We start from the raw sequence: 22,016 nt of genomic DNA, 5'->3' as shown, positions 1-22,016 counted from the left end.
AACTTTGTAATAAAGATATTTATTTCATCAATAACAAACTCTAAAGTAAATACTAGATCCCAAATGAATCTATAAAAGTCAAGATTAGCAAGCTAATTTATGACCTTATTTCCTTTAGTTCTAATATATTCAAGAAATCTACATAGTATTCTAATAAACATCAAAAGCTTATCAAATGAAATTTGATATATTAATATATAAGCATTAGATTATTAGTATATTGTTATATAGAAGTATAAGTAATATTGACTAAATAGAGAAGTTCTAAAATCTATATTTCTACATTCTATTAAAATATGAAATTTGAAGCTAAACGGAAATCTTTAGTTTTTTGAAAGGATAGTCTATATATTGGCTTAAATAAGACAAATTCAATAAAAAGTTTTAATAATAGATTTAATATTAAAAAATCTAATATTAAAAAATCTAATATTAAAAAAATAAATACATTTCGCTTACCTTTCGCTTCTGACTCGAATAGAGGCGCCGAAAGCGCCGTTAAGCCTAAAATCTTATAGAATCTAATAATTCTAATGATTCTCTTTGTAACTCTTGAATCAATTGTTTCTTTATAATACTACAACTTTTTGATAAAAAGATTATATTATTAGAAAAATCTCAATTCAAAGATCAATTATATCTTTTTCGTTTTTAATCCATGAATCCTTCAATAGTAGTTTTGTCAATCAATTTATTGATTCAATAGAACTTTATACTTTGATATTCTTATACAACTTTTACATACTTTTTAGACCAATCATTTTCTAATACAAATTTCACTTGCTTTTTAGATCAATCAGTTTCTAATTATGAAATGTGTTTTAGATTATGCATGTTAAAGATATCAAAAATAGTATTGATTGATCTGAATCTGTGTTTATTTACTTTTCATTTTAATAATTTATATACCTATACTCAATAAGAGTTTTTATTTATTGTTGGTATATTTTATGTTAGCTAAAAGAATGGAAAATTAATTAAGAGAGAATCGGGATTATAATTTCTTAAAGTTAATAGTAGTTTTTTTGTTAATGTCATCTATTGAATGAAGTCTACATAGTGAGAAATATAAGGATTATGGCATAAATCTAATGATATTAAAAAGAATCTTTTGAAGATTTTGAATTCCGGTCTTAGAAAGCTATTATATATTGGCACCTCTACCTCTTATATTAAGTAGAGATATGATTTGATGAATTATAGACTGTAAGATATTTATTGTTTAAATGTACATGATAAAGTAGAGCTTAACCTTATTTAATATAATACTCGCTAGAGGGATATCTGAACCTCGAAAAAGAATATTAATAAAAATGGTTTCTTATATAGAATTTTTTTTGATTATAAGAATAGGAGTTCATTCTAATAAATCAAGAAGCTAATTTATACATAAAAAATACCAAAACTGTGATCTATATATTGAATATAAGATAGTTTTGATTCATTGTTATATTATATTTTTATTTTGTAAATAAAAAAGGTATAATGTAGATAATGATAGTTTTATATAATTTTAAAACTCAAAGAACTATTAATCATTTTGATTACACTGTAAATATAACGAACAATAGTTTTGGTTTTAATAGCTTTTTTAGCTATATATTTCTTGAAGATAAGACTTTAATCGAATCAAACTTTGAGTTATTTTAAAACAAATTATATTCCTTTTGAAGTAATAATGATTAATACCAGGGTCCTTCGAGCCCCTGGACCCCTTGCTTTCTAAGAAAGTGTAATATAGTAATCTTATTATTATCAGGTTTTTAGAAGACATCTCATTAAAAACTTATGGGCGAAGTCGGGTTACTTTCCTCTATTAATCTGTCTTTAAATTTTGAATTTTTTTATTTTATTTTCAAATTTGACACTTTTTTTGGAAAGTTACATTTTGTTGTATGATTCATTGGATTATTTTGTATTGTATACCAAATCAATGATCTTTTTTTTTCGAATAAACGTCTTTGTGTTCTAATAATTTTATTGATAAGATTTCTGTTATACCTAATATATTCCTATTCAAATTGATTATCTAAGCCTTAGACATAAGAATGAAGACTATGTATAATCATTTTAATTTAGTAAAGTTCGTCCTGAAAGAGTAAATCATGGAAAAAACTATATATTGATCGAATCAGTCGAGCTAAAGGCTGTACAAAATATATCATTCAAAATCTAGCTCCCAATCTTTTCCAAGCCAAAATAAACCAGAGGATTTGCTTATGCTTTTAATAATCATCTTTAAAAAATTTGAAATCTATATTTGTATTCATATAATACAACTCTGAGATATCTTTAATTTAAAACACTCATGTATTTTAATTCTATTAACCTATGAATTTTCAAGTTATTCGGAGATTTGAATTATACATAATTGTGATTTGTGTATTTATATAGATAGAGTAGACCTGATGTCATCTTTCAATAATCCATAATAATCGCTGATTATGATAAATCTAATATCAGCGATTTTGGAAGGCTGATTAAAATAATTTTCAAAATAATAAAGCAAGCAATACTAATGCTAATGATACCAAATCTAGGAGAAATACAATGGCCTATTAAGATTGCTTCCCATTCGCTTCAGGCTCGACTAAGAGTAACGAATGTGCTAATAAGAGCAAATCTTTGAAATCTATAAGTCTATAAATTTATAAATCTATATCTATTATTTCTTTTATTCCATCTTCTAGATCTTTCAATAGATCAGTATCTTTTAAATCATTTTGCAAATTTGCAACAAACTTCCAAAGCTTCAAACCCTCGGTTGAGCTTTCTGATTGATTATTCTCACAAATAAATAACGTGTTTTATGGGTGGAAAATGATATGTCAGAGAAGATTCGAATTTTCAAGATCAATGTAAATTCTTGAAATTCGATTTATAAATCCTTTACTCTTGTTCTATGAAGCTTATTTTATTCCAATCCAAGTCTATAGATTCAATGTCATTATACAGATCTTTTAAATTCCGTAGAATAGTCATCTTCAAGCTATGAGGGATCTTTTATAGGATATGAAAGTTAACTTCACAATTATAATCAAATCTTTCGATTAAACGCGGATGAAATCAGTTTATAAGATGCACGTAAAATTAACTCCTGAAATACATTCATGTATATATCTAAACCGTATTATTTACAATATTTTCAATTTAAATTCTTTATTATATTCATTCTTTATAATGAGTAAGCATATAATCATACAAGAGAACAAAAACTACAAATCGTAATGTAATATCCATAGCTGTTATCTTATCCTATTATTGTCTCTTTCTTCTCAAGTCTAAGTTTAATAATAGATTGCAAGAAAGAGAATAAAACTGAAAGCCTATTAATGCTTACAATTGCACATAATGCGACTTTTGCCTATGAATATATTAGAAAGAGATACGATTTAAGATAGATCTTAGATTATAGTTCATACAGTATTAATTGAGATATCTATGATTATTTGATTCGTTGAAGTAAAACATAATAATTATTAGGGGCCTGCAAGCCCCTGAACCTTTAATTTTTAAAGAGGAATAATAATAATAATAATAAATATTATTTCCAAAATTCATAAAGAAGTCTCATTTGAAAGCTTACAGGCGAGATGAGTTTACTTTTTTTATCAACAATTTTTTTTATTGTCATTTTTTTCAATGATTTTTCTTTCTGTTGGATTATATTTATATTATATATTAATCGATTATCATATTATCATAGCATGAGTATTTCAACATTAAAATGATTCTATTAACATAATTTCATTACATTTATTATGTAAACTCTAAAAGTATTCATGTCATTCTAATTGAAATTAAACTTCAATTTTTTACACGAACCATAATATTGAAATTATTATTATAAACAATATGTTATTTAAAAACTTTTAGTCTATTCTATATGGTTATGTCATGGCCTCACTAGCGTAATTAGTCTTTGATGCTTAGTCATCAGCGCCTTTACATGGCACAGGAAGCCTTTCTTCCCCTCTTCGTAGAATATCATATATCCAACCATATAGCTACCTCCCTATCCCGTGCACCGCGATGGTTTAATACTTTTTTTTTTCAATCTATATTAATTTAAATATAATGATTTAAACAATTCCAGTGATTCGTATCACAATGCTGTAATACTGAGAATATTCCAAAAAAAACTTTATTAATTAGATGACTAAAATCGTAACTTCTTTTAGGCAAACAACCTTCTTTGCGTATCTATAATACTATAATATTTATGAAGAACAAGAATAATAAGACGATAAACCTCCAATAAAAACTTGAAATCTATAACATTTGTTATTTCTTTCAAAATTAATATAAATTATACTCTTTATAATAGTATTTAGCTTTTTCTTTACATCATAATTTTGAGAATACAATACTAATGATATCAATCATCATGAAACATTTTTAAGGATTATATAAATCTTGAAATTTTATAGTCACTATGATATTTGATAATGGAAAGAATTTTTTTATGAATCTTTCATCTGAAAAATGACATTCTCCAATAATTAATAATTAATGTAGAAAATGTTTAGTTCAAGAGGAATTATTGATATCATCATTATTAACTAACATTCAACAATTAAAAGTTAAAAACATCAATGATTCTAATTGAATCAAATTAATATCATTTTTAAGAATTCTTTTCCTAATTCTAAACGATTCCATCACTAATATCGTTAGAAAATTATCAAATAGAAAGTCATGAAATAAAAAATAGTAAAACAAAAAATAATAAAATAAACAATATATAGGTAATAAAAATAAAAATACAAACTGAAAATATAAAATTTGAGGAGTTTCATGATAGAGAACAAGATCGTGAGAATTAAAATCATAATAATGTTGATAATAAATTATCTCATAATACTGATTATAGATTTTTGGTTGGAATACATCCTTACACAGAAATCAATGCCTGGGTATTTTATCATATTTTCAAATGTAAAAACCTTTATGATGATTAATTCAAATTCCTTGAAAATTTGTTTCTATAAAATTTCTATTTTGAATATCTCAAAATTCTTAGAAATTCCTAATATTAAAACTTATGTAATTGAATTATAATACTCTAAGATTCATTTGATTTTCATTTGTCTTGTTGATAATTTAATAATTTTTTAAAAATGCTATGATTTCCATCTACGTAGTTCAGCGAGAGACAAGCGAAATAGTTTAATAGATTTATTATTTTAGATCATATTACGGGCATCGATGCGGAATTGGCATTTGGCCGGTCATCATTTCGATATTAAAGGATTCTCAGATTTAATTTCAGAGAAAGGAATTTTAAAGGATACAGTAATAAGCTTTAAATTTAAGATGCTCTTATCGACATTAGTTCTTTATCTTATGTTTATTTTTATAAATACTTTTATTCATTTCTATTGTTGATATTATTATGAGTATAGTGAAGTCAAATGGTACTATGGTTCACACTGTGTAATATTGCTTCAGGGTCTAAGAGCTAAGACTATAAAACCTATAATAAAAAAAGATTAAAGTGATAAAATTCTTTTGGGATATTATTATATTCTATTACTTCGTTAATAATCTTAGTTTCATAATTCACAATCAGGCAAGAACAGTCTTTTAAAACTAATTATATATAATATTTTCAATCAAAACTATTGATTTTATCTTCTTAAAATTTGACATTTCGAAAACTAGAAACTGGAAATTCAATTTTCGACACATTTAGCTGTTAATTTCATTAACTAATCATACGAATCTATTATTATTTTGAGTAGTCGTTACTTTCACATCTATATATCTATGCCTCTCGCGTAATCAACCTCAGGATCCCCGCAATATGATAATCTGTTCCCCACATTCTAGAAAAATCGCACCTAAAGGAACGGAACAATGTTGGAGTATACCGACGAATCAGCCTATCAGGCAATATGCGGATCAATTTCACTGCAGATCACACTCACTCATTAATCAGTCATGTTTGAAAAGCGCTTTATTTATTGCTCACGCCCAATGTGATACTTAACTTCGTTGAAGACTGTATTATAAACACACTCACAGTTGTGTTGATATTATTCAGGTGGTTTCTCGAGAAATCATTTATATGAGTAGGGCATCAATTATTCGAATGGTACCGATAGTTGCTTGTACGGTAGATTCTCGCAGTTGCTTATTCCGGAGAAGCATTTACGTTTTCATGGTAGAACATCAGCGTATCACTGCTGCTTCCTACACTTTCTCCGCGGCTTTGCCGGCTATGTTGGCTACCGGTAAACTGGAACAATCTCACCGGTGAGTCACAACGGGTTAAGTACTCGGGTAGCTATTGAGGCCCTAGCTATCCCTGCTTCCCCATCAACCTCTATAAGAATATCTATAAAATATATCCTCTCGTTTTCAAAATAATATCATTGTGCATTATTTATCAAATGATCATGGACACCAACGCGACCGTCAATCCTTCATCAGCACATGCTGATTTGTCCGAACCCGGAGAGATTTCATCACCGGGAATTTTTTCAAGTGATGACCCAATCACGCCTCTCGATCTTGTAGAAGGCCCAAAAATTCGCACGAAGTTGCGTCTGTACGCTATTTTACTAGCTCTCTATGTGACTTTACCCACTCTCATTTCAACCACTATTGCCTAGCTGACGATACCTTGTAGCTCGCTCTTGGCCTAGCCGCTCTTGACCAGACTATTGTCTCAATCGCCATTCCCACAATCTGTGCTGATTTGCATTCTGCTTCTGGTTATGTTTGGATTGGTGGTGCCTACCTGCTTGCCAGCGCCGCTACAGGCCCAATCTGGGCAAAATTCAGCGACATATGGGGCCGCAAGCCTGTGCTTCTCGTAGCAATTGGCTTGTTCGCAGTCTCTAGTACACTTGTGGCGTTAAGTATCAACATGACGATGCTCATCGCTGGACGCTCATTACAAGGTGTCGCTTGTGGTGGTCTAGGACAAGTAGTGATCATCACGATTTCAGATCTTTTTAGCGTGCGGAAACGATCATTATACTTAGGGTTCGTTGGATTTGTGTGGGCAGTCGCTGGATCAGCTGGTCCGCTAATCGGGGGAGCTTTTATTCAATACAAGAGCTGGAGGTGGTGCTTCTGGATCAATCTTCCCATCTCGGGAGTAACCTTCGTTCTCCTACTTCTGTTGCTCGATGTGCACAACCCACGCACAAAATTAATTGAAGGTATTCGAGCTGTCGACTGGTTCGGGACAATCTCCATTCTAGCGGTAACCCTCCTCATTCTTGTCGGACTCGACTTCGGTGGTGCAGTATTTCCCTGGAACAGCCCGAAAGTCATCTGCTTGATCGTATTTGGAACTTTAATGATTGGGTTCTTTCTCTTTAGCGAGAAAAGACTTGCCAAGTATCCCCTGATGCCGCTAGCAGTGTTTACAAATTCGTCTAACAATGCAACTTTTGTAGTTGTGTTTGCCCACAGCATGGTTCTAATAGGTATTGAATATTATCTGCCATTATACTTTCAAAGCGTACTACAAGTGTCACCTCTTCGTAGCGGTGTTTTGTTGCTACCACTGATAGTAATACAAGCTGTCCTTGAGATTATGGCTGGTGCTACGATCCACCGCACAGGCCGCTATAGAGAGTTCATGTGGGTAGGAACAACCCTTATGACGTTGGGAACAGGGCTGTACATATATTTCGGAGCCGATACATCCGTTGCAGTTGTTATTGGGTTGGAGACCGTTGGTGCTTTTGGTCCCTCTCTTCTTTTCCAGGCTCCTATGGTTGCTATTCAGAACACTGTTAGCCAGGTCGATACTGCCGCAGCCACAGCTTCTTTAGGTTTCGTCCGCAACATTGCAATGGCGTTGTCTATCGTGGTTGGTGGTGTGGTTTTTCAAAATAGTATGGATGCACGACAATCATCCCTTGCTGCCGCTGGACTTAGTGAACCTATTCTCAAGGCTTTATCAGGTAGCCAGGCAGCGGCAAACGTGGGTATTCCGCAATTAATTCAGGATGCTTTCCAACGGCGGGTGATTCTACAAGCTTTTGCATGGAGTCTCAGGAACATGTTCATATTATATACGTGTTTGGCGGCTGTGGCCATGGTAGCTAGTGTATTCATCAAGCACCAAAGGCTAAGCACCGAGCACACAGAGACAAAGACAGGAATCCAATCGTTGAAAAGAGTGGCGGATACGACAGAATAATTAGACACAAGTCACGATACCAACAAATTTGATATCACGATCAGTGACCTCACATGAAGCACTCGGAAAGCTAATGCACCAAGTGTTAACAAGTGTGCAGGCGTCGATTTGAAAGATATTCCCAAAATGAGAGATATCACTCCCAACGCTTCCAAAGGACTATTTCATCTGACACATGGAGGTATTGCTGGCATTAGGCCTCTAAAATGTCTGGAGGGTACCCGGGTGCACTATGATGAAAGGAAAGGAGGCATGTATCTTCTCACAATATTACGTATCGCAATTCATCTTCGAGGTTTCGAAGGTAAAAAGTCTGTTGCAGAAGCCTCACTGGCGCATCCGCTTGCAGAAAACGGGAATACCGGGAAATGGTTCAGGAACGATCAGTACTTGAAAGCTCGACGGAGAATGGAAGAGTTGAGGCAAGAATCTTGTGAAACTCAGAAAAATACCCCTATTAAAAGGTATGGAGGATTCCGGTAGTTTGTCATTCATGATAGATTGTAATATAGATGAAAAAACCGAAGATATGATTGTCAATGTCACCCAATAATAGACTACTTGTTGAAATAAAAACAGTTCATGGTATACTTATTCTTCTTGGCCCATGAAGCACATTTCATAATCGCAGTGTAGGTATGCATCATCAACTCCGCAAGCGAACCTACCAACTATCTGAGACTTCATTGTGGGCAAGATATATCATACCATTGGATAGTAGTATTAGTTATATGATACAGGGGAGTTGAATCACAGTTGGATTGTTTGGAGAAGGTGCGATCAGCTTGTTATAATTTCTAACTATTCCCACAGGGCTTCACTTTCTCGTGATCTCATTTCTGAGACGATCTATCATTTCTGAAAGCGGGGGAATTGGCGTCAGTTCACTTACGTCTGCTGACCGGTATCACCCACTCCATAATTTCACCGCCTGAATCATAAGGAATATTGAAACAGTCGAGCCTTCGCAATATTCTCTGTCGATCCCCATCAAGAATACGGCCTTAACAGCCGCGAGGTAGAAAATGTTGAAAGACGGTATAATGAAGAGTGAAAAAAGCGACTTCGTGAAGATGGGAAATTGCGGTTTGCTGAAGTTTCTCCCTCTGGCAAGTTTTGACATTTCGAGGAGGACCCTGGATTGACACTGAAAAGACAGAGATGCTCAAATGATGTTCCTGAACAACCGTTGCAAAGTACCCATGTGAGGTTTGCCCCATTCCTACTTGGTCCTCTTACTCATGTTCCATTTAAGTCGAGTTGTAAAAATTCGCTTTAAATGTTTCTTTTAGTCGAAACGTTGACGATTGATCAAATAGACCGCATGTGTGTCTGGCATATTTATTTTTATGAGTGATTCAATTTCACTTCTTGTCATGAATCGAGCGACTCAACAACTTTTCTCTAAGACTACTACATCTTGACATCATGTGTTACTTCTTGATCAACAAACGACACTAATCATTGAGCTCAAGAAGAGCTTCTGTCATTCCAAAGGTTCTAGCGCTTTGATACGCCCCTCAGTCTTTATAAAAAGAAAGAAAAACAAGAAATTCAAGCAGTCTTGGAAAAGTGATGTTGCTACGGAGTAACTAGGACCCTGTACTCAGGCAGGAATCCTTTCTTCAGTAGTATTTATACGTCTTCTATTCCAATTTATGTACAGTGGTCTTTAAGGGTGTACAGACTGAGTTCGAAACTAGTTACTCAACACTAAGTAAGTCAGCTACACACATAATGAACTTGATATGATGATAGATTGTCGTTCACGAAAGACCTTTACTCGCTACCGTCAATCAGTGAGTAACTTTCAATTAGATAATCGCAGTGACAAACTGACTTTCAATCTTCCTACTAAAGAGCTCATAGTTCTGTGATTCCTCTAGAATGTTAGTATCATTCCTATGCCCTCATCTATGCATATTATATGATCACATACTAATTGTTTTTTGAGGGGTGCTTATTGAATTTCAGAGACATAATAATAGTAGTAAGAACAAATCCCTGCGTATGTTGTCTTCGAATTAATCCTAAAACACTTTTTTGTGATCTCTTCAACGAACTTAATCTCACAGATTACTTGAACACATTCTTCAAAGATAATCGAATACAATTTCAGTAAAATCATTGAGCCACCACTTTTTATGCCCATTTTCCAAGAAGCCCCATCAACGCCATACCTCCCATTAGACTGATCAAAGCGATTAAAGTCTTGGTCAACTCAGCATTCCTCAACTCACCATACATCCAGTCATGAGCCCACATGTTGACGAAGCCGATCCAGGTAAGGATACCAGCAGAAAGGGCATCCAAGGTTCCAAGAGCAATGATGGTCGATGGATCATTACCGTTGAATTTGTTGATAACACCGATTCCAATGGCCATTCCAGTTGGAGTAACGAGCGTAAAGGCCATTGGAAGGATTATGTACTTGATTGTGTCAAGACCATCAATTACTGCAATTCGGGCGCCAAGAGCAAGTCCTTCAAACATCTGGTGGAAGACAATGACGATAAAGAGGGTGATGAAGACTGAGTCGCCTGCTACCACCAATGTGATACCAATGAGAAGAGAGTGGAAAATGATACCAGCCTCAAGGATGAAGATACTGATACCATCATTGGCATGGGTGGTTCCAACATTGTTGATGTCGTGGTGGTGGCTTAGGTGCGCGAGCGTAGGTGTAGGGTGGCCTTTTACTGCTGCTTCGTTATCCTGAGAGCTGATACTGGCAGTTTGTCTTTCTATAGTGGATTGCTGGCGCCAATGTGCGAGTCGATGACCCGCAAAGTCGATTAAGAAAGCGATAAATGCACCGGCCATCATGATAGCGGTCGTGGTTGCTTCATATTTCAATTCACCAAGACAACTATGCAGAAATGAGTACTGACATATTTCAACTAGAGGTAATGGCTGCTCACCTGTTGCCAAACATCAAAGATGCGTGGGTCGCAAGCTAGATTCGGTCAGCAACGTGCTTACCTCGCGCGAGGATTGAGAGACGAACATGGATCAAGGCTGTGGCGATGATGACACCAGTTCCAAACTGTTTAACAACGGTGAAAACAAGTCCAGTCCCATTGGTTTTTAGAACTCGCGCCATAAAAATTGGAGCATAGACCCCTGATCTCTGTTAAAAGGAGCTAGTTTTCCGGTTAAGGGGCTTACCGATTGCACTTGTAAAGAGGATGACAAACAACAATCCAATGCGGAGTTTGACATTGTAGTCGCGATCTTTTCGCTCGCAGGTTGCCGCAGCGGAACCACCAACACAATGTCTACTACAGATCAGAATTTTGGCAACGTGATCAACGCGATTATGTAACGTACTCAACACCGGCATGGAAGTGGCAGTTCTCTCCACCTTCAGACCCCGCAGAACTCTCCTGTTCAGTGGAAGCCACCTTTTCAGTAGAACCCAAGACCTCAACTTCAGCACCATCGGGTGTCAAGCAGAACATGGTAGAGCCGTGAGAATGGCAGCCATTGTAAGCCATAGGCAGAGCTTCACTACCAGTGGCAGTCGCTAATACCTGAACCTCTTCGCCATTGCCTTTCACACAATACCTGTAAGTTGATTAGCTCTCTCATCTTGAAACCTAAGATTTGCACATACTGAGTAGTATCATGTTGGTGGCAGTCAGTAATGGCAGTAGTCTGCACGTTTCCAGTCGACTCTGCGGTCACTGAAGCTGGAGACGTTGGAGTTGGAGTTGAAGTTGGAGTCGGAGTAGAAGTGCTGCTGCTAATTGTGCTTTCGGCCCCTCCGGGAAGAAAACATATTCTGTATGCAATTAAAACACAGTGCTCCCTATCATTGGCAACACGAAAGACTTACTCTTGTCCTTCCTGGAGATGGCAGCCTGTGAGCGTGATCTGAGCCCTTGTGATGGCACCGAGCAACGAAAACAGCAGCACACTTCTGAGAGTGATAGAAAAACTAGAACTGAACATCTCGTGAACAGCACCACAAAGAAGGCGTGTGAAGATGAGAGGATGAAGGAGAGAGAAAAGGCTTTCAGGGAAAGGGCTTTGGGGAAGTGATGAAATAAAGAAGCGCAACTAAATGTGAGATCAATATGCGGCCGAAGTTTAATATTTATCTTGTCAATTGAATTCTCTAGCTCAATAGACTAGAAATTTCAAAACTTAGAAAGTCTACTATCAGAGCTAGGTAAAGCGGACCCCAGAGTTGCTGCTCACTGATTGATGTTGGGAGTGAAGGCGAGAAAATTCCATCTGCATTATTACACAATCAATAGAGCAAATGGGAAGAAAGACCGACTTGGCTGACAATCTTGCACAAATAAAAAATTCGAATGGCGCCGACAAGACGAGCTTAAATGGCGGATGGAGCTTGGCATACCTGGGCATGAGAACCTTGATGGGTCAAATGAGGGTTGGCTTTCAGAATCCAAGATGACATGTTTGGTATCCTTCTATTCCCTTCCCCAAGAATGGCAACGAAAGTAGAGGCTTTTCTTTTCTTTTCGTTTTATTGTTGAACGCTCAAAGTCTCCAACTGCGCCGACGTGATCGTCAAAGATTCAAAATATCCCACCATGAATAAAAGGCTATGTGAAAGGTCTACCGGACTCTTTCAGCATAAAGAGTTGAGAGCGACAGCAGGGCTGGTGCTTTTGAACTGGACACAAATACATAACCCAGCTCTGGGGAGGCCAAGGCCTTTTTGGAAAGGTCACGAGGTTGATCAAGGAGGAGAATTTCTGTGGATTACATAATCACAAATCACGCACCCCGCTTCCCTTCAAAAACAATTAAGAAATTTGATTGGCCAACTTCGATGACAAGACAATAACTGCAGATCATAAGTCTTGCATCGTTATTATACTTTGGTGTAATGCAGATTCTAGGTCTGATTTATGAAGTGTCCAATCCTACATGACGGACTAGGCGTCTGCACTCTGAAAAGTTCTTCGCCTTGGCTTGACAAACATCCAGATGCAGTTGGCATGTTGACCTCCCGCTGGAACCACATCGTGGTCCCTACCTATCTTGTTGTACTCCTGTTGACCTCGAAATCCCTCCCTCTTCGCAATAATCAGACCAAGTCCTTGGCGCTCACGAGGTTATATGTTCGATAAAAGTGGTGGCTTTCCAAGACTGAAGCATGAGTGAGAACCCGGAGAGGTAACTACTTTAAAAGACGATGTGAATCTCACTCTGAATATACGTCTCACACAACATCTCATCAATCTTCCTCCTTCAATCTCTGGATACTGCCATCGTCAAACCAGACTTTAAAATGCACGTCTTAAGTTTCCTCATTGTCTCCATCAATACTTTTGGTGTATTGGCGTACCCTCTTACCACCGCAAATGCCGCCGTCTCTCCTGATCCAGTCTCCGAGCTCGTTATCTCTTCAGGTCACGCACCGGCATACAACTGGCAGAGCGATTATGTCTCTCACTTCACGATTCACCCATCCTGCAATGCAACGGAGCGTCATGAGCTTAGCGAAGGGTTGAGACAAGCGGTTGAAATGGCTGAGCATGCGAAGAATCACAGCTAGTACCACCTGAGATGATCAGTACCAAACCAATGCTAATTAACTTATTAGTCCTTGTCCATGGTAACAAATCCGAGATTTTTCAAAAGTACTTCGGCAAAGGTCCTACTGCTACGCCGATGGGATGGTTTGACAAGATCGCCTCTGGTAATCGCGCTGGCATTATCTTCCGTTGCGATGATCCTGACCGAAACTGTGAGACCCAGGATGGTAAGTGCGCCCATCCAGAGTAAGAAACTCTCACAATCTCAGGTCGTCTGACATTTCATAGCATGGGCTGGTCACTGGCGCGGTGAAAATGCAACAGCTGAAACCGTCATATGCCCACTTTCCTACCAAACCCGCTTCCCTCTCACCGCACTATGCGCGCGAGGATTTAACGTTGCAACAGGCAGACCAGCAAACTTCTGGGCTCCAGATCTCATGCACAGACTCTATCACGTCCCACTCATTGGCGAAGAAATCGTCGATCACCATGCTGATGGGTACCATGGCGTTCAAGAGCTCGCAGCTGGTAGCAACTATACGTTAGCAGGACACAATAGTGCTACGTTGACGTATTTTGCAACCGAGGTTTATGCGTATGACATTGCTGTTCCTGGCGAGGGATGCGTAGGCAAGGCTAGTGATGAAAAGGAGGAGGATTCACATAGTACTCCTGCAGCTACTGCATCGACTGCATCGACTTCATCGATTTCATCGACTACATCGACTGAGCCGACTGTGAACCCGACAAGAATCATCCCAGCTGAGACTAGTCCCACTGCGGCTGCCCCCGCTGGGACCGAGTGCCACACACATGACGACGGAACATTGCACTGCGTGTAAACAATTCACACTGATTAATTTATCTCAATAAAGAACTTCTTTCAATATTTCTACCCCTCTCCTCAAATTTTTGATGCCAATACCTATTACCTAATCTTTCTGTCCTCTCTAAAAACAATCAAAGCAATCTTGAATCTCAAAAGCTATATCAATCTCATCCAACTTTTACTCTCTAGCCTGTCAGATGTTGACATGTACTTTTTTCGATGCGAAAACTCTTGTTTTCTTGCTTGGGGAAGACGGATTTGTTCATATTCTTGAACTTTCTCTCTTTTTGACGATTTTGATATCAGAAATCAAGCCCGTGATTATGCACAACGTTTCTATTTATGTATACAGTCGAGATTTGAGATTTTCAGAAAGATTAATATGCTCAACTGAGGAGAATTGTTAATGTCAAGGTATGAGACAACCTCAAAATAAGATAGTAAAGGTATACAAAGAATCTCAGGTATATTATATGTGTTCCCTTTTAACCTTGGATATTTCCTCACCCTTCTTCAATTATACCTTGAAAACAATTTTAGTAAAATTTGTTATTAAAATATTACGCCTCGAATACTTCCTTCATTACCTACTCTTGGAGTTTAAAATCCAAACGGTAGTGATAATACTATTGTATCAGTGGCAAAAATCAGTTACTTTAACTTAGAAAAGAATCGAGTATTAATACCTTTAAATTTCTTACATTCGTTACTTCCCACCCCCTGAGTACCGGGGGGGAGAGAAGGGAGCAATATCCTTGCTTGGGCATGCGAGTCAGTGCGTTGGTATAGTTTCTAGCTTAACTAGCTCCGAATTATAGCGAGGGAGGGAGTGTGGAAAGTCAGCTGTGGTTGAATGAGGTCTCAATCGAGGTGGATTTCGCGAGGATGAAGGAAAAGGTATCAAATATCAGAACACTCGGGTATCCAGTTACTAACGCCCTATCAGGGAATGAAGTTTGTAAAACTCGACCATGGGAACGCTGTTTGACTGGAAATCTCCAAGCAACAACCATGCGAGGAATCAGTATATGCCAGAAATCAGAGTCACCCTTTTTTTTTTTGGAAAGGGACGAAGGTCGTTTAGGAATAAAATAATGTCAAAGCTTTCATTTTCACTCGTGAAAAGCCTGGCATAATCTGAAGTCCAGATATTTTTCACTAGAACAGACGATTGGCATAGGTCTTGTCGAGAGCCCCAAAGCTGAGCATAATCAAGACGTTGCCGAAATAAGGATATAATGAGTGTCATATTTTGCAAGTGCAGAAATGTCAATGCTCGTAGAATTGTTCGCGCCAGTCCTACATCTGCTCCGGAGAGTAAGTATGAGTTCACCTGATTGATGCTTGGCCGCTAGTAACTTCGTGTTGGTTGATCGTTTCATTAGATGTTGGGAATAAAGGGGCTCTTACCACAGATTTCGTCATTCGAAGCTAGATAAATATCATCGTCCTTTATAAGATCACATTGGATAGATTTTCCACTTTCAGAGGGATTATCTTGAACCCTTAACGCATTGGATCCTATGAAGTCGCTCGCGAGTGTCAAGATGTCCCCGATTGATTGGCCTTTGAAAAAAAATGATTTCAATAACTGCAGAACCTCCCAATCAATGCTATATTCGATTTCATAAGCTATTTACCTTGACTGAAGGGTTGGCCAATTATCAAAGAGGGCCTTTTGAACGTCGTTCGGATGTAAAAATAGTCGTGGACTTCGTCATCCTCAAATAGAGCGGGCTCTCTGATGCCGCCCGTCGATGAATTTGTAGGCCGTGGTATTTGAGTGAATTCTTGATGCTCTTTGTCGGCTCTTATTTTCGATGCTGCGTAGATATAGCGGAGAAGCAGTACTCATCTGAGGGATTTCGGTTCCGAGGTGTTTTGAGAATTGCCTGATACAACGTCGAAAGTTTTACTCTTACTTCACTAGCGTTGTGAATTCCAAGGCTTCTTGATAGAGCATCTTCAGCTTATCATCTTCTGACAAAATTCTGACAAGTTTATTTTGTGCAACCATCATTCGGAATCCCGTGGAAGATAATGAAGACAACAAGAACGCGGAGGAAAACAATTAATCAAGGCTATCTAGGCTACTAGATGTATCACTACGCCTTAAATGCTTAAACGTTTGAATCTAAGATTTGTGAAATCCTGGCTGCCTTGCAGTCCCACAGAATCTTGTATCTTTTGCCCTCTTGGGTCGGCCGTTGTTGGCACAAATCCAACAGCACTACCTCTTAGGATACTGTGGGAATCTAGGGACGCATCTCCATTTGATCTGTCATCATATTTTTGGAACGGTGAAGTCTGTCTTGATGAGCGATCCTTGGTATCATTTCTGGTGCGACCATGTAAATGGGAATGATATGTCTTGTTCCCAACGTATAACGAAATAGTTCGCTCGGGATCAATCGACTATTTTCTTTCTGGGTTTACTAGCGCTAATGCTTGTTGGTTAGAGGTCGACTAAGAGTGTGAGCCGCTAAGAGGTATAATTGGAGGTGGACTTCTACCGTTGTGTTGGTGGTCTGGGAAGTGGCTAGCAAGACCAACCGTAGGATTGTGATTATTGAAGTTCGTCGAGAAGTGGTGCATGAATGGCGAATTGTACTGTGTCGGAGGGTTTTGTCTTTCCGAACTGTATCCACAATATTGATTGGTACTAAATTGACCAATACCATACTCTGTTTCACTGGACGATATTGAAGACGGTAAGCCGCTCCTGTAGTCCGAGACTGTGAATTAATGCGAGGGAGTAGAGAAGGCAGAATTATTTGAAGTGTTTGGTATGATAGAAATTGAATTGCTATGCGTGGGATTATCTGTTGAGTATGAGCTTGGTATAGACGATTATTAGAAAGACTCAATAGACAACTAGCCTGGTCGTAGGATTCCCTCAATGTTCACTGACTGTCTTGACCAATGAACAATTCCCTAACATTATGTCCCGCAGTATAAGTTCTTGCATAGTTTGTTCTCGGTGCCAGGTCGAGATAATGTTGCACTGATTCTGGTATCATTTTGGTTCGTTGAATATCATTTGGCGAATGTTCTCATTTGAAATTTTGGCACCATCGTGTAGATGAAGATGTGCTCTTCGGCATGTACACCTGGCTTGTCTGTCGCTCTTCGTTTGTAAGTTATAATTCGTCTAAGTTGACAGTCAGTGACAATATAGATAGCAAGATATTATATCAAACTTACAAAGACAATCACCTTGTCTAAAGTCTATAATAACAGACCTCCGGAACGTTGCAGATACCATCTCACCATGCTCCTTTCTACGCGACGAAAATGTTTCCTCTTCAGCTGAACTTCCAGATGGTTCGGACCAAAGGACTTTAAAAATCTGCCTGAATTAAATGTAACCTCACTATCTGGAGGGGAAGCTGAGAACTTACTCTTCCGAATTGAGTTCCCTAGCAATATGCACTTTATGATCCATTACAATTTAGTAATTGGATATGTCTTCCATATTAAAGCACTTACTTAAGTCAAGGTTCTGATGCTGCATAGATGGTTCGTTCTTTCCGAAACCGTCCACAAAAGCAGGGTCTGCAATTACAATTTAAGACAGTAGATGCTAGTGAACCTGTCACGATGTCAATATCATTATTAACTACCGAATGCTCGTTGCTTCTTGAGTAATGTGAAGTAATCCCCGGCACAATATCGACCGACATGGTGTCACCCTTTCAGATTTATTAGTTTCACTGGATATTGATTGATCAGTTCAAACTTCCATTCGTTTTCGCCACTAGAATTGATATGACTAGATTGCACTCTTGTCTATTCGCATTCAAATTCTAGTCACTCCATAAAGTAGAACTGGGAGACAATTTGAAAGATGTTCTCAACTTTTTGATGTGAAGTGGATGAGACGACATTGTGGAATGTTCTGCGTTGAGAAATCCCAGAAACGATATCACATAAAGTAGCTTCAGTGCGTTCAAAGCCGAGAATGAAGATTTGAAGGCTCTTGATTTACACATCTTTACGTGGCGATAATTAGCCGTAGTCATCCATGCTACAGAGTGCTCATTAGTAGCTTTGAGTATCGTTTACACTGCTTGTGTGACCAATACCCCTACCACCGGGGTAAGCTCGTTTCGCTTTTGCTTACAACTAATCACTAATATACAATGAGGTAACATCAATGCAATAGAGCGGAGAATCGAACTTTAGGGGTATATCGGTGAGAATTTGTGCAAGTTGAACCTACCCCTAACAAGAGATATCATACAAACACTCAACTCACAGTAAAGCCTTCTTGAATATTTGTACCCTAGATAAATATTATCCCAAAGTTGTCATAAGATTTTTAAACTTAAGGTTCTTATTATGCTTAAAATGTTTATTTCAAAATTGCAATTGTCAGAACATTGCCCAGGTCCTTGCACATCGCTTAACTGCTCAAACTCACCAAAAAATAATATTGTAGTATTACTTAAATTGTGAAAATGAAACGAACAACCAGCTCCTAGAAAAAGAAATGAAGCTCGAAGGTCTCGACGTTTGCGAGGATTTAAAGTATAAAATAAACACAAATTGAAGTCTCAGGGTCATTGAATAACTAAAGTTTTCAATGCACATAAATTCATTTTTAAAGTGTTCGAAATGTAAGGGTAAATGTAGAATTATTATGTCAAGATCCTTGTTTAGTGAGTATCGAATAATTAGCAACGTGATTGAATTCCTTCTACAAGGTATTCATACTTTCTGAACACCTCTTTTCCATAGCACAGTTATTGCACACGAGTCATTTGATTTCTTGATGACATTCATGTACCCAAGCGCCCAACAACTCTTTCAAGGTTTAAATATCTCGAACCCCATACAAGGTCAATCTAAGCTTTCCCGACCCACTCAAGACAACCAATTAAGAGCCTGATATCAATTAGAGATCTAGTGCTGCTAATCTACCAACATGCAAAGACTCTGAAATCTGAAAGAGCAGAGCATTGAAATTCTACAGACATCAGAACAATCCCTCCCCGTCATCTTAGACAATATCAACTTGCCTAACAAAACCATCCCCAGAACTCAGCCAGCATTGTACCAAGTTCCTACCTCGGTATCATGAATACTGAAAAGATCGACCGTGAGCATACAAACTCCCGAGATTACAGACTCCATTCCCTTAAAGAATCTTGGGAAAAGATGAGATAAAACGAACGGTGTGCAAACTGATTTGTGATAACTATGCAAAATTTCTTGAACTAGCTATTTAACTTCATAGCGAGCCCTGAGTCTGTAGCTATGGTATACTGATCGATTATTCAAGTTCCAAAAAACTGAAAATCAAACAAGTTTCTTGTTAGCAAATGCAAACATGTGAATGCTTTCTACCAAGTATACTCGAATTGAAAGTCTGATATCCTGCACCTCTTGTTCAAGGAAGTTCTCCTGATTCGAGCGCTTACTATCTCAACAAATTAGGTATTATGAGGCATATTAAGAAGATTAATTTTTTGGGAAAATACTATGCAATAGGAGATGAACAAGCAGGCTGTGAGTACTAGTTGTTCTTGGATATGAGGAGTAAATATGGGGAAAAAAGGGCTCGAAGCCTATTGAAAAAGAGGTAAACTTGATCATCATTTCTAAGGAATTGAAGCTGGGTAAGATTCTAGAACTGCCGAGGTCGTCTGTCTCGATGCTAATACCATACTTAGTACCCACTTGGCATCTAATATATACGAGCCAATCAAAACACTACCGTAATTAGAGGGGCCTGTGACAAGCAGGCTTCCCCACAATTTTGTTTCAACGTTGAATCCTATAGCACCTATATCACAAAAAGCATTAATGGGAGCAATTAATAAAATACGACTTAACTAGTTGCTCGGAAAAGCCAATGAGACATAGACGAGTCTGTCAAAACACCGTCATAACTAAACGACTTGTAATGATTGGACTTTCTCATAATTTCATTTCAATGTTACGTCCTGTAGTAGGTATATTGCAGTGAGAATCAATTGTAAACGATTAGTATGGTATACCCTTGCTAGCTTTTTCGTTGGCATTTGGATCGATGGACTTGGCGATGTCACCGGCCAGGGAATGATATGATATAAAGAGAGCAGGATCGCGAGGTTCTTGTGTTCGATATCCTCTCAATCATCCCAATCATCCCAATAACTTTATTCCTCTCTCAACTCTAAGTATCCTGTGATACATCTTCATCATGATTCGCATATCTACTTTGTTCTTCGCCTTGCTACTAGACGTGGCAGTAATGCCGCAAGCATTCGCCGCTACATGTGACCTCCCATCTACATATAGCTGGACGTCCACTTCTGCATTGGCGACACCAAAGTCAGGATGGGCCTCACTGAAGGACTTCACCCACGTTGTCTACAAGGGCCAACACCTTGTCTATGCTACAGACCACGACACAGGAACCGCCTATGGCTCAATGAACTTCGGGCTCTTCACAAACTGGTCTGACATGGCCTCAGCCAGCCAAAACGCAATGACTTCAACCACCATTGCCCCCACTCTCTTCTACTTCGCTCCAAAGAGTATCTGGATCATGGCCCATCAATGGGGGCCGACCGCATTCTCCTACAAGACATCAAGCGATCCAACCAATGCGAACGGCTGGTCAGCATCGCAGCCCCTCTTCTCCGGCACGATCTCCGGTTCTAGCACCGGCCCCATCGACCAAACCGTCATCGGCGACAGCAAAAACATGTATCTCTTCTTCGCAGGAGACAACGGCAAAATCTACAGATCCAGCATGCCAATCGGTAATTTCCCCGGAAATTTCGGCACAGCATCAACCGTCGTCCTTAGCGACACAACCAACAATATCTTCGAAGCAGTTCAGGTCTACACCGTAGCAGGTCAAAACAAGTACCTCATGATCGTCGAAGCAATCGGATCAAAGGGGCGATACTTCCGCTCATTCACTGCTACAAGTCTTAGCGGTACATGGACTCCACAGGCTGCGACTGAGGCGGCGCCGTTCGCTGGAAAGGCGAACAGTGGTGCCACTTGGACTAACGATATCAGCCATGGAGATTTGATCCGCAGCAATCCGGATCAGACAATGACGATCGATCCATGTAATTTGCAGTTGCTGTACCAGGGAAAGAACCCTTCTTCCAACGGCAACTATGACACTCAGCCTTACCGCCCTGGAGTTTTGACTCTCAAGAAGTAGTGTGTGAACCGTATCGTAACGCCGGTGGAAGTTTGAATCTGGCGAGCAAGGAGGGAAGGGGGCGAGGGGGTGGTGTTGAGAGTTCCAGTCGAACAAGACTCGAAAATTTGCCTTTCTATTATTGATTGTATTTATTATTGATTGTATATATTGGAACACGTACATATTCTGTCTCCAAATCTTATATTCGCTACATTGTCTTTGATTTGCCCGTTTCAAGATGCACCCGTTTGCCATAGCACGTCATTGATAGAGAGAGAGCATGTCGCTATTGCATTTTTGATACACGAATATATAGACAACGAGGCGAAACAATGTGACCTGTGTGTGATGTTAAAA

At 38.2% G+C, this 22,016-nt stretch overlaps 8 protein-coding genes across 8 annotated transcripts; 4 read left to right on the top strand and 4 right to left on the bottom strand.

Annotated features, from left to right (window-relative positions):
• Positions 1–6,395: 6,395 nt before the first annotated feature.
• Positions 6,396–8,164, top strand: Bfra_003811 (putative mfs drug transporter protein; the record flags this gene model as incomplete). Its single annotated transcript, XM_037334216.1, has 2 exons — positions 6,396–6,578; positions 6,635–8,164. 2 exons carry the CDS (start codon positions 6,396–6,398, stop codon positions 8,162–8,164), a joined length of 1,713 nt encoding a protein of 570 aa, XP_037194303.1.
• Positions 8,165–8,290: 126 nt separating this feature from the next.
• Positions 8,291–8,647, top strand: Bfra_003810 (uncharacterized protein; the record flags this gene model as incomplete). Its single annotated transcript, XM_037334215.1, has 2 exons — positions 8,291–8,550; positions 8,629–8,647. The coding sequence occupies 2 exons, from the start codon at positions 8,291–8,293 to the stop codon at positions 8,645–8,647; spliced, it is 279 nt and encodes a 92-aa protein (XP_037194302.1).
• Positions 8,648–10,306: 1,659 nt separating this feature from the next.
• On the bottom strand, positions 10,307–12,157 carry Bfra_003809 (putative zip zinc protein; the record flags this gene model as incomplete). The annotated part of the gene is made up of 7 exons (XM_037334214.1): positions 12,003–12,157; positions 11,781–11,948; positions 11,495–11,731; positions 11,333–11,442; positions 11,172–11,287; positions 11,086–11,120; positions 10,307–11,033 (listed from the first exon to the last, which is right to left on the bottom strand). The coding sequence occupies exons 1-7, from the start codon at positions 12,116–12,118 to the stop codon at positions 10,307–10,309; spliced, it is 1,509 nt and encodes a 502-aa protein (XP_037194301.1). The 5' UTR covers positions 12,119–12,157.
• Positions 12,158–13,047: 890 nt separating this feature from the next.
• Positions 13,048–14,522, top strand: Bfra_003808 (putative major allergen asp f 2-like protein; the record flags this gene model as incomplete). The annotated part of the gene is made up of 4 exons (XM_037334213.1): positions 13,048–13,253; positions 13,445–13,661; positions 13,784–13,904; positions 13,966–14,522. The coding sequence occupies 4 exons, from the start codon at positions 13,048–13,050 to the stop codon at positions 14,520–14,522; spliced, it is 1,101 nt and encodes a 366-aa protein (XP_037194300.1).
• Positions 14,523–15,720: 1,198 nt separating this feature from the next.
• On the bottom strand, positions 15,721–16,526 carry Bfra_003807 (uncharacterized protein; the record flags this gene model as incomplete). Its single annotated transcript, XM_037334212.1, has 5 exons — positions 15,721–15,860; positions 15,920–16,075; positions 16,150–16,332; positions 16,361–16,401; positions 16,432–16,526. 5 exons carry the CDS (start codon positions 16,524–16,526, stop codon positions 15,721–15,723), a joined length of 615 nt encoding a protein of 204 aa, XP_037194299.1.
• A 95-nt stretch (positions 16,527–16,621) lies between these two features.
• Bfra_003806 (putative tho complex subunit 2 protein) lies at positions 16,622–17,529 on the bottom strand (the record flags this gene model as incomplete). The annotated part of the gene is made up of 4 exons (XM_037334211.1): positions 16,622–16,924; positions 16,946–16,956; positions 17,023–17,244; positions 17,421–17,529. The coding sequence occupies 4 exons, from the start codon at positions 17,527–17,529 to the stop codon at positions 16,622–16,624; spliced, it is 645 nt and encodes a 214-aa protein (XP_037194298.1).
• A 16-nt stretch (positions 17,530–17,545) lies between these two features.
• Positions 17,546–18,192, bottom strand: Bfra_003805 (uncharacterized protein; the record flags this gene model as incomplete). Its single annotated transcript, XM_037334210.1, is given in 5 exon segments — positions 17,546–17,660; positions 17,752–17,862; positions 17,911–17,941; positions 17,999–18,064; positions 18,075–18,192. 5 exon segments carry the CDS (start codon positions 18,190–18,192, stop codon positions 17,546–17,548), a joined length of 441 nt encoding a protein of 146 aa, XP_037194297.1.
• A 2,504-nt stretch (positions 18,193–20,696) lies between these two features.
• On the top strand, positions 20,697–21,677 carry Bfra_003804 (putative glycoside hydrolase family 62 protein; the record flags this gene model as incomplete). Its single annotated transcript, XM_037334209.1, has 1 exon — positions 20,697–21,677. One exon carries the CDS (start codon positions 20,697–20,699, stop codon positions 21,675–21,677), a length of 981 nt encoding a protein of 326 aa, XP_037194296.1.
• Between the last annotated feature and the right edge of the window lie 339 nt (positions 21,678–22,016).

The sequence above is a fragment of the Botrytis fragariae genome, assembly GCF_013461495.1.
Source record: "Botrytis fragariae strain BVB16 chromosome Unknown tig00000045, whole genome shotgun sequence".
Classification (NCBI taxonomy): Eukaryota; Fungi; Ascomycota; class Leotiomycetes; order Helotiales; family Sclerotiniaceae; genus Botrytis; species Botrytis fragariae.
This window is presented reverse-complemented; position numbering and strand designations above follow the sequence as displayed.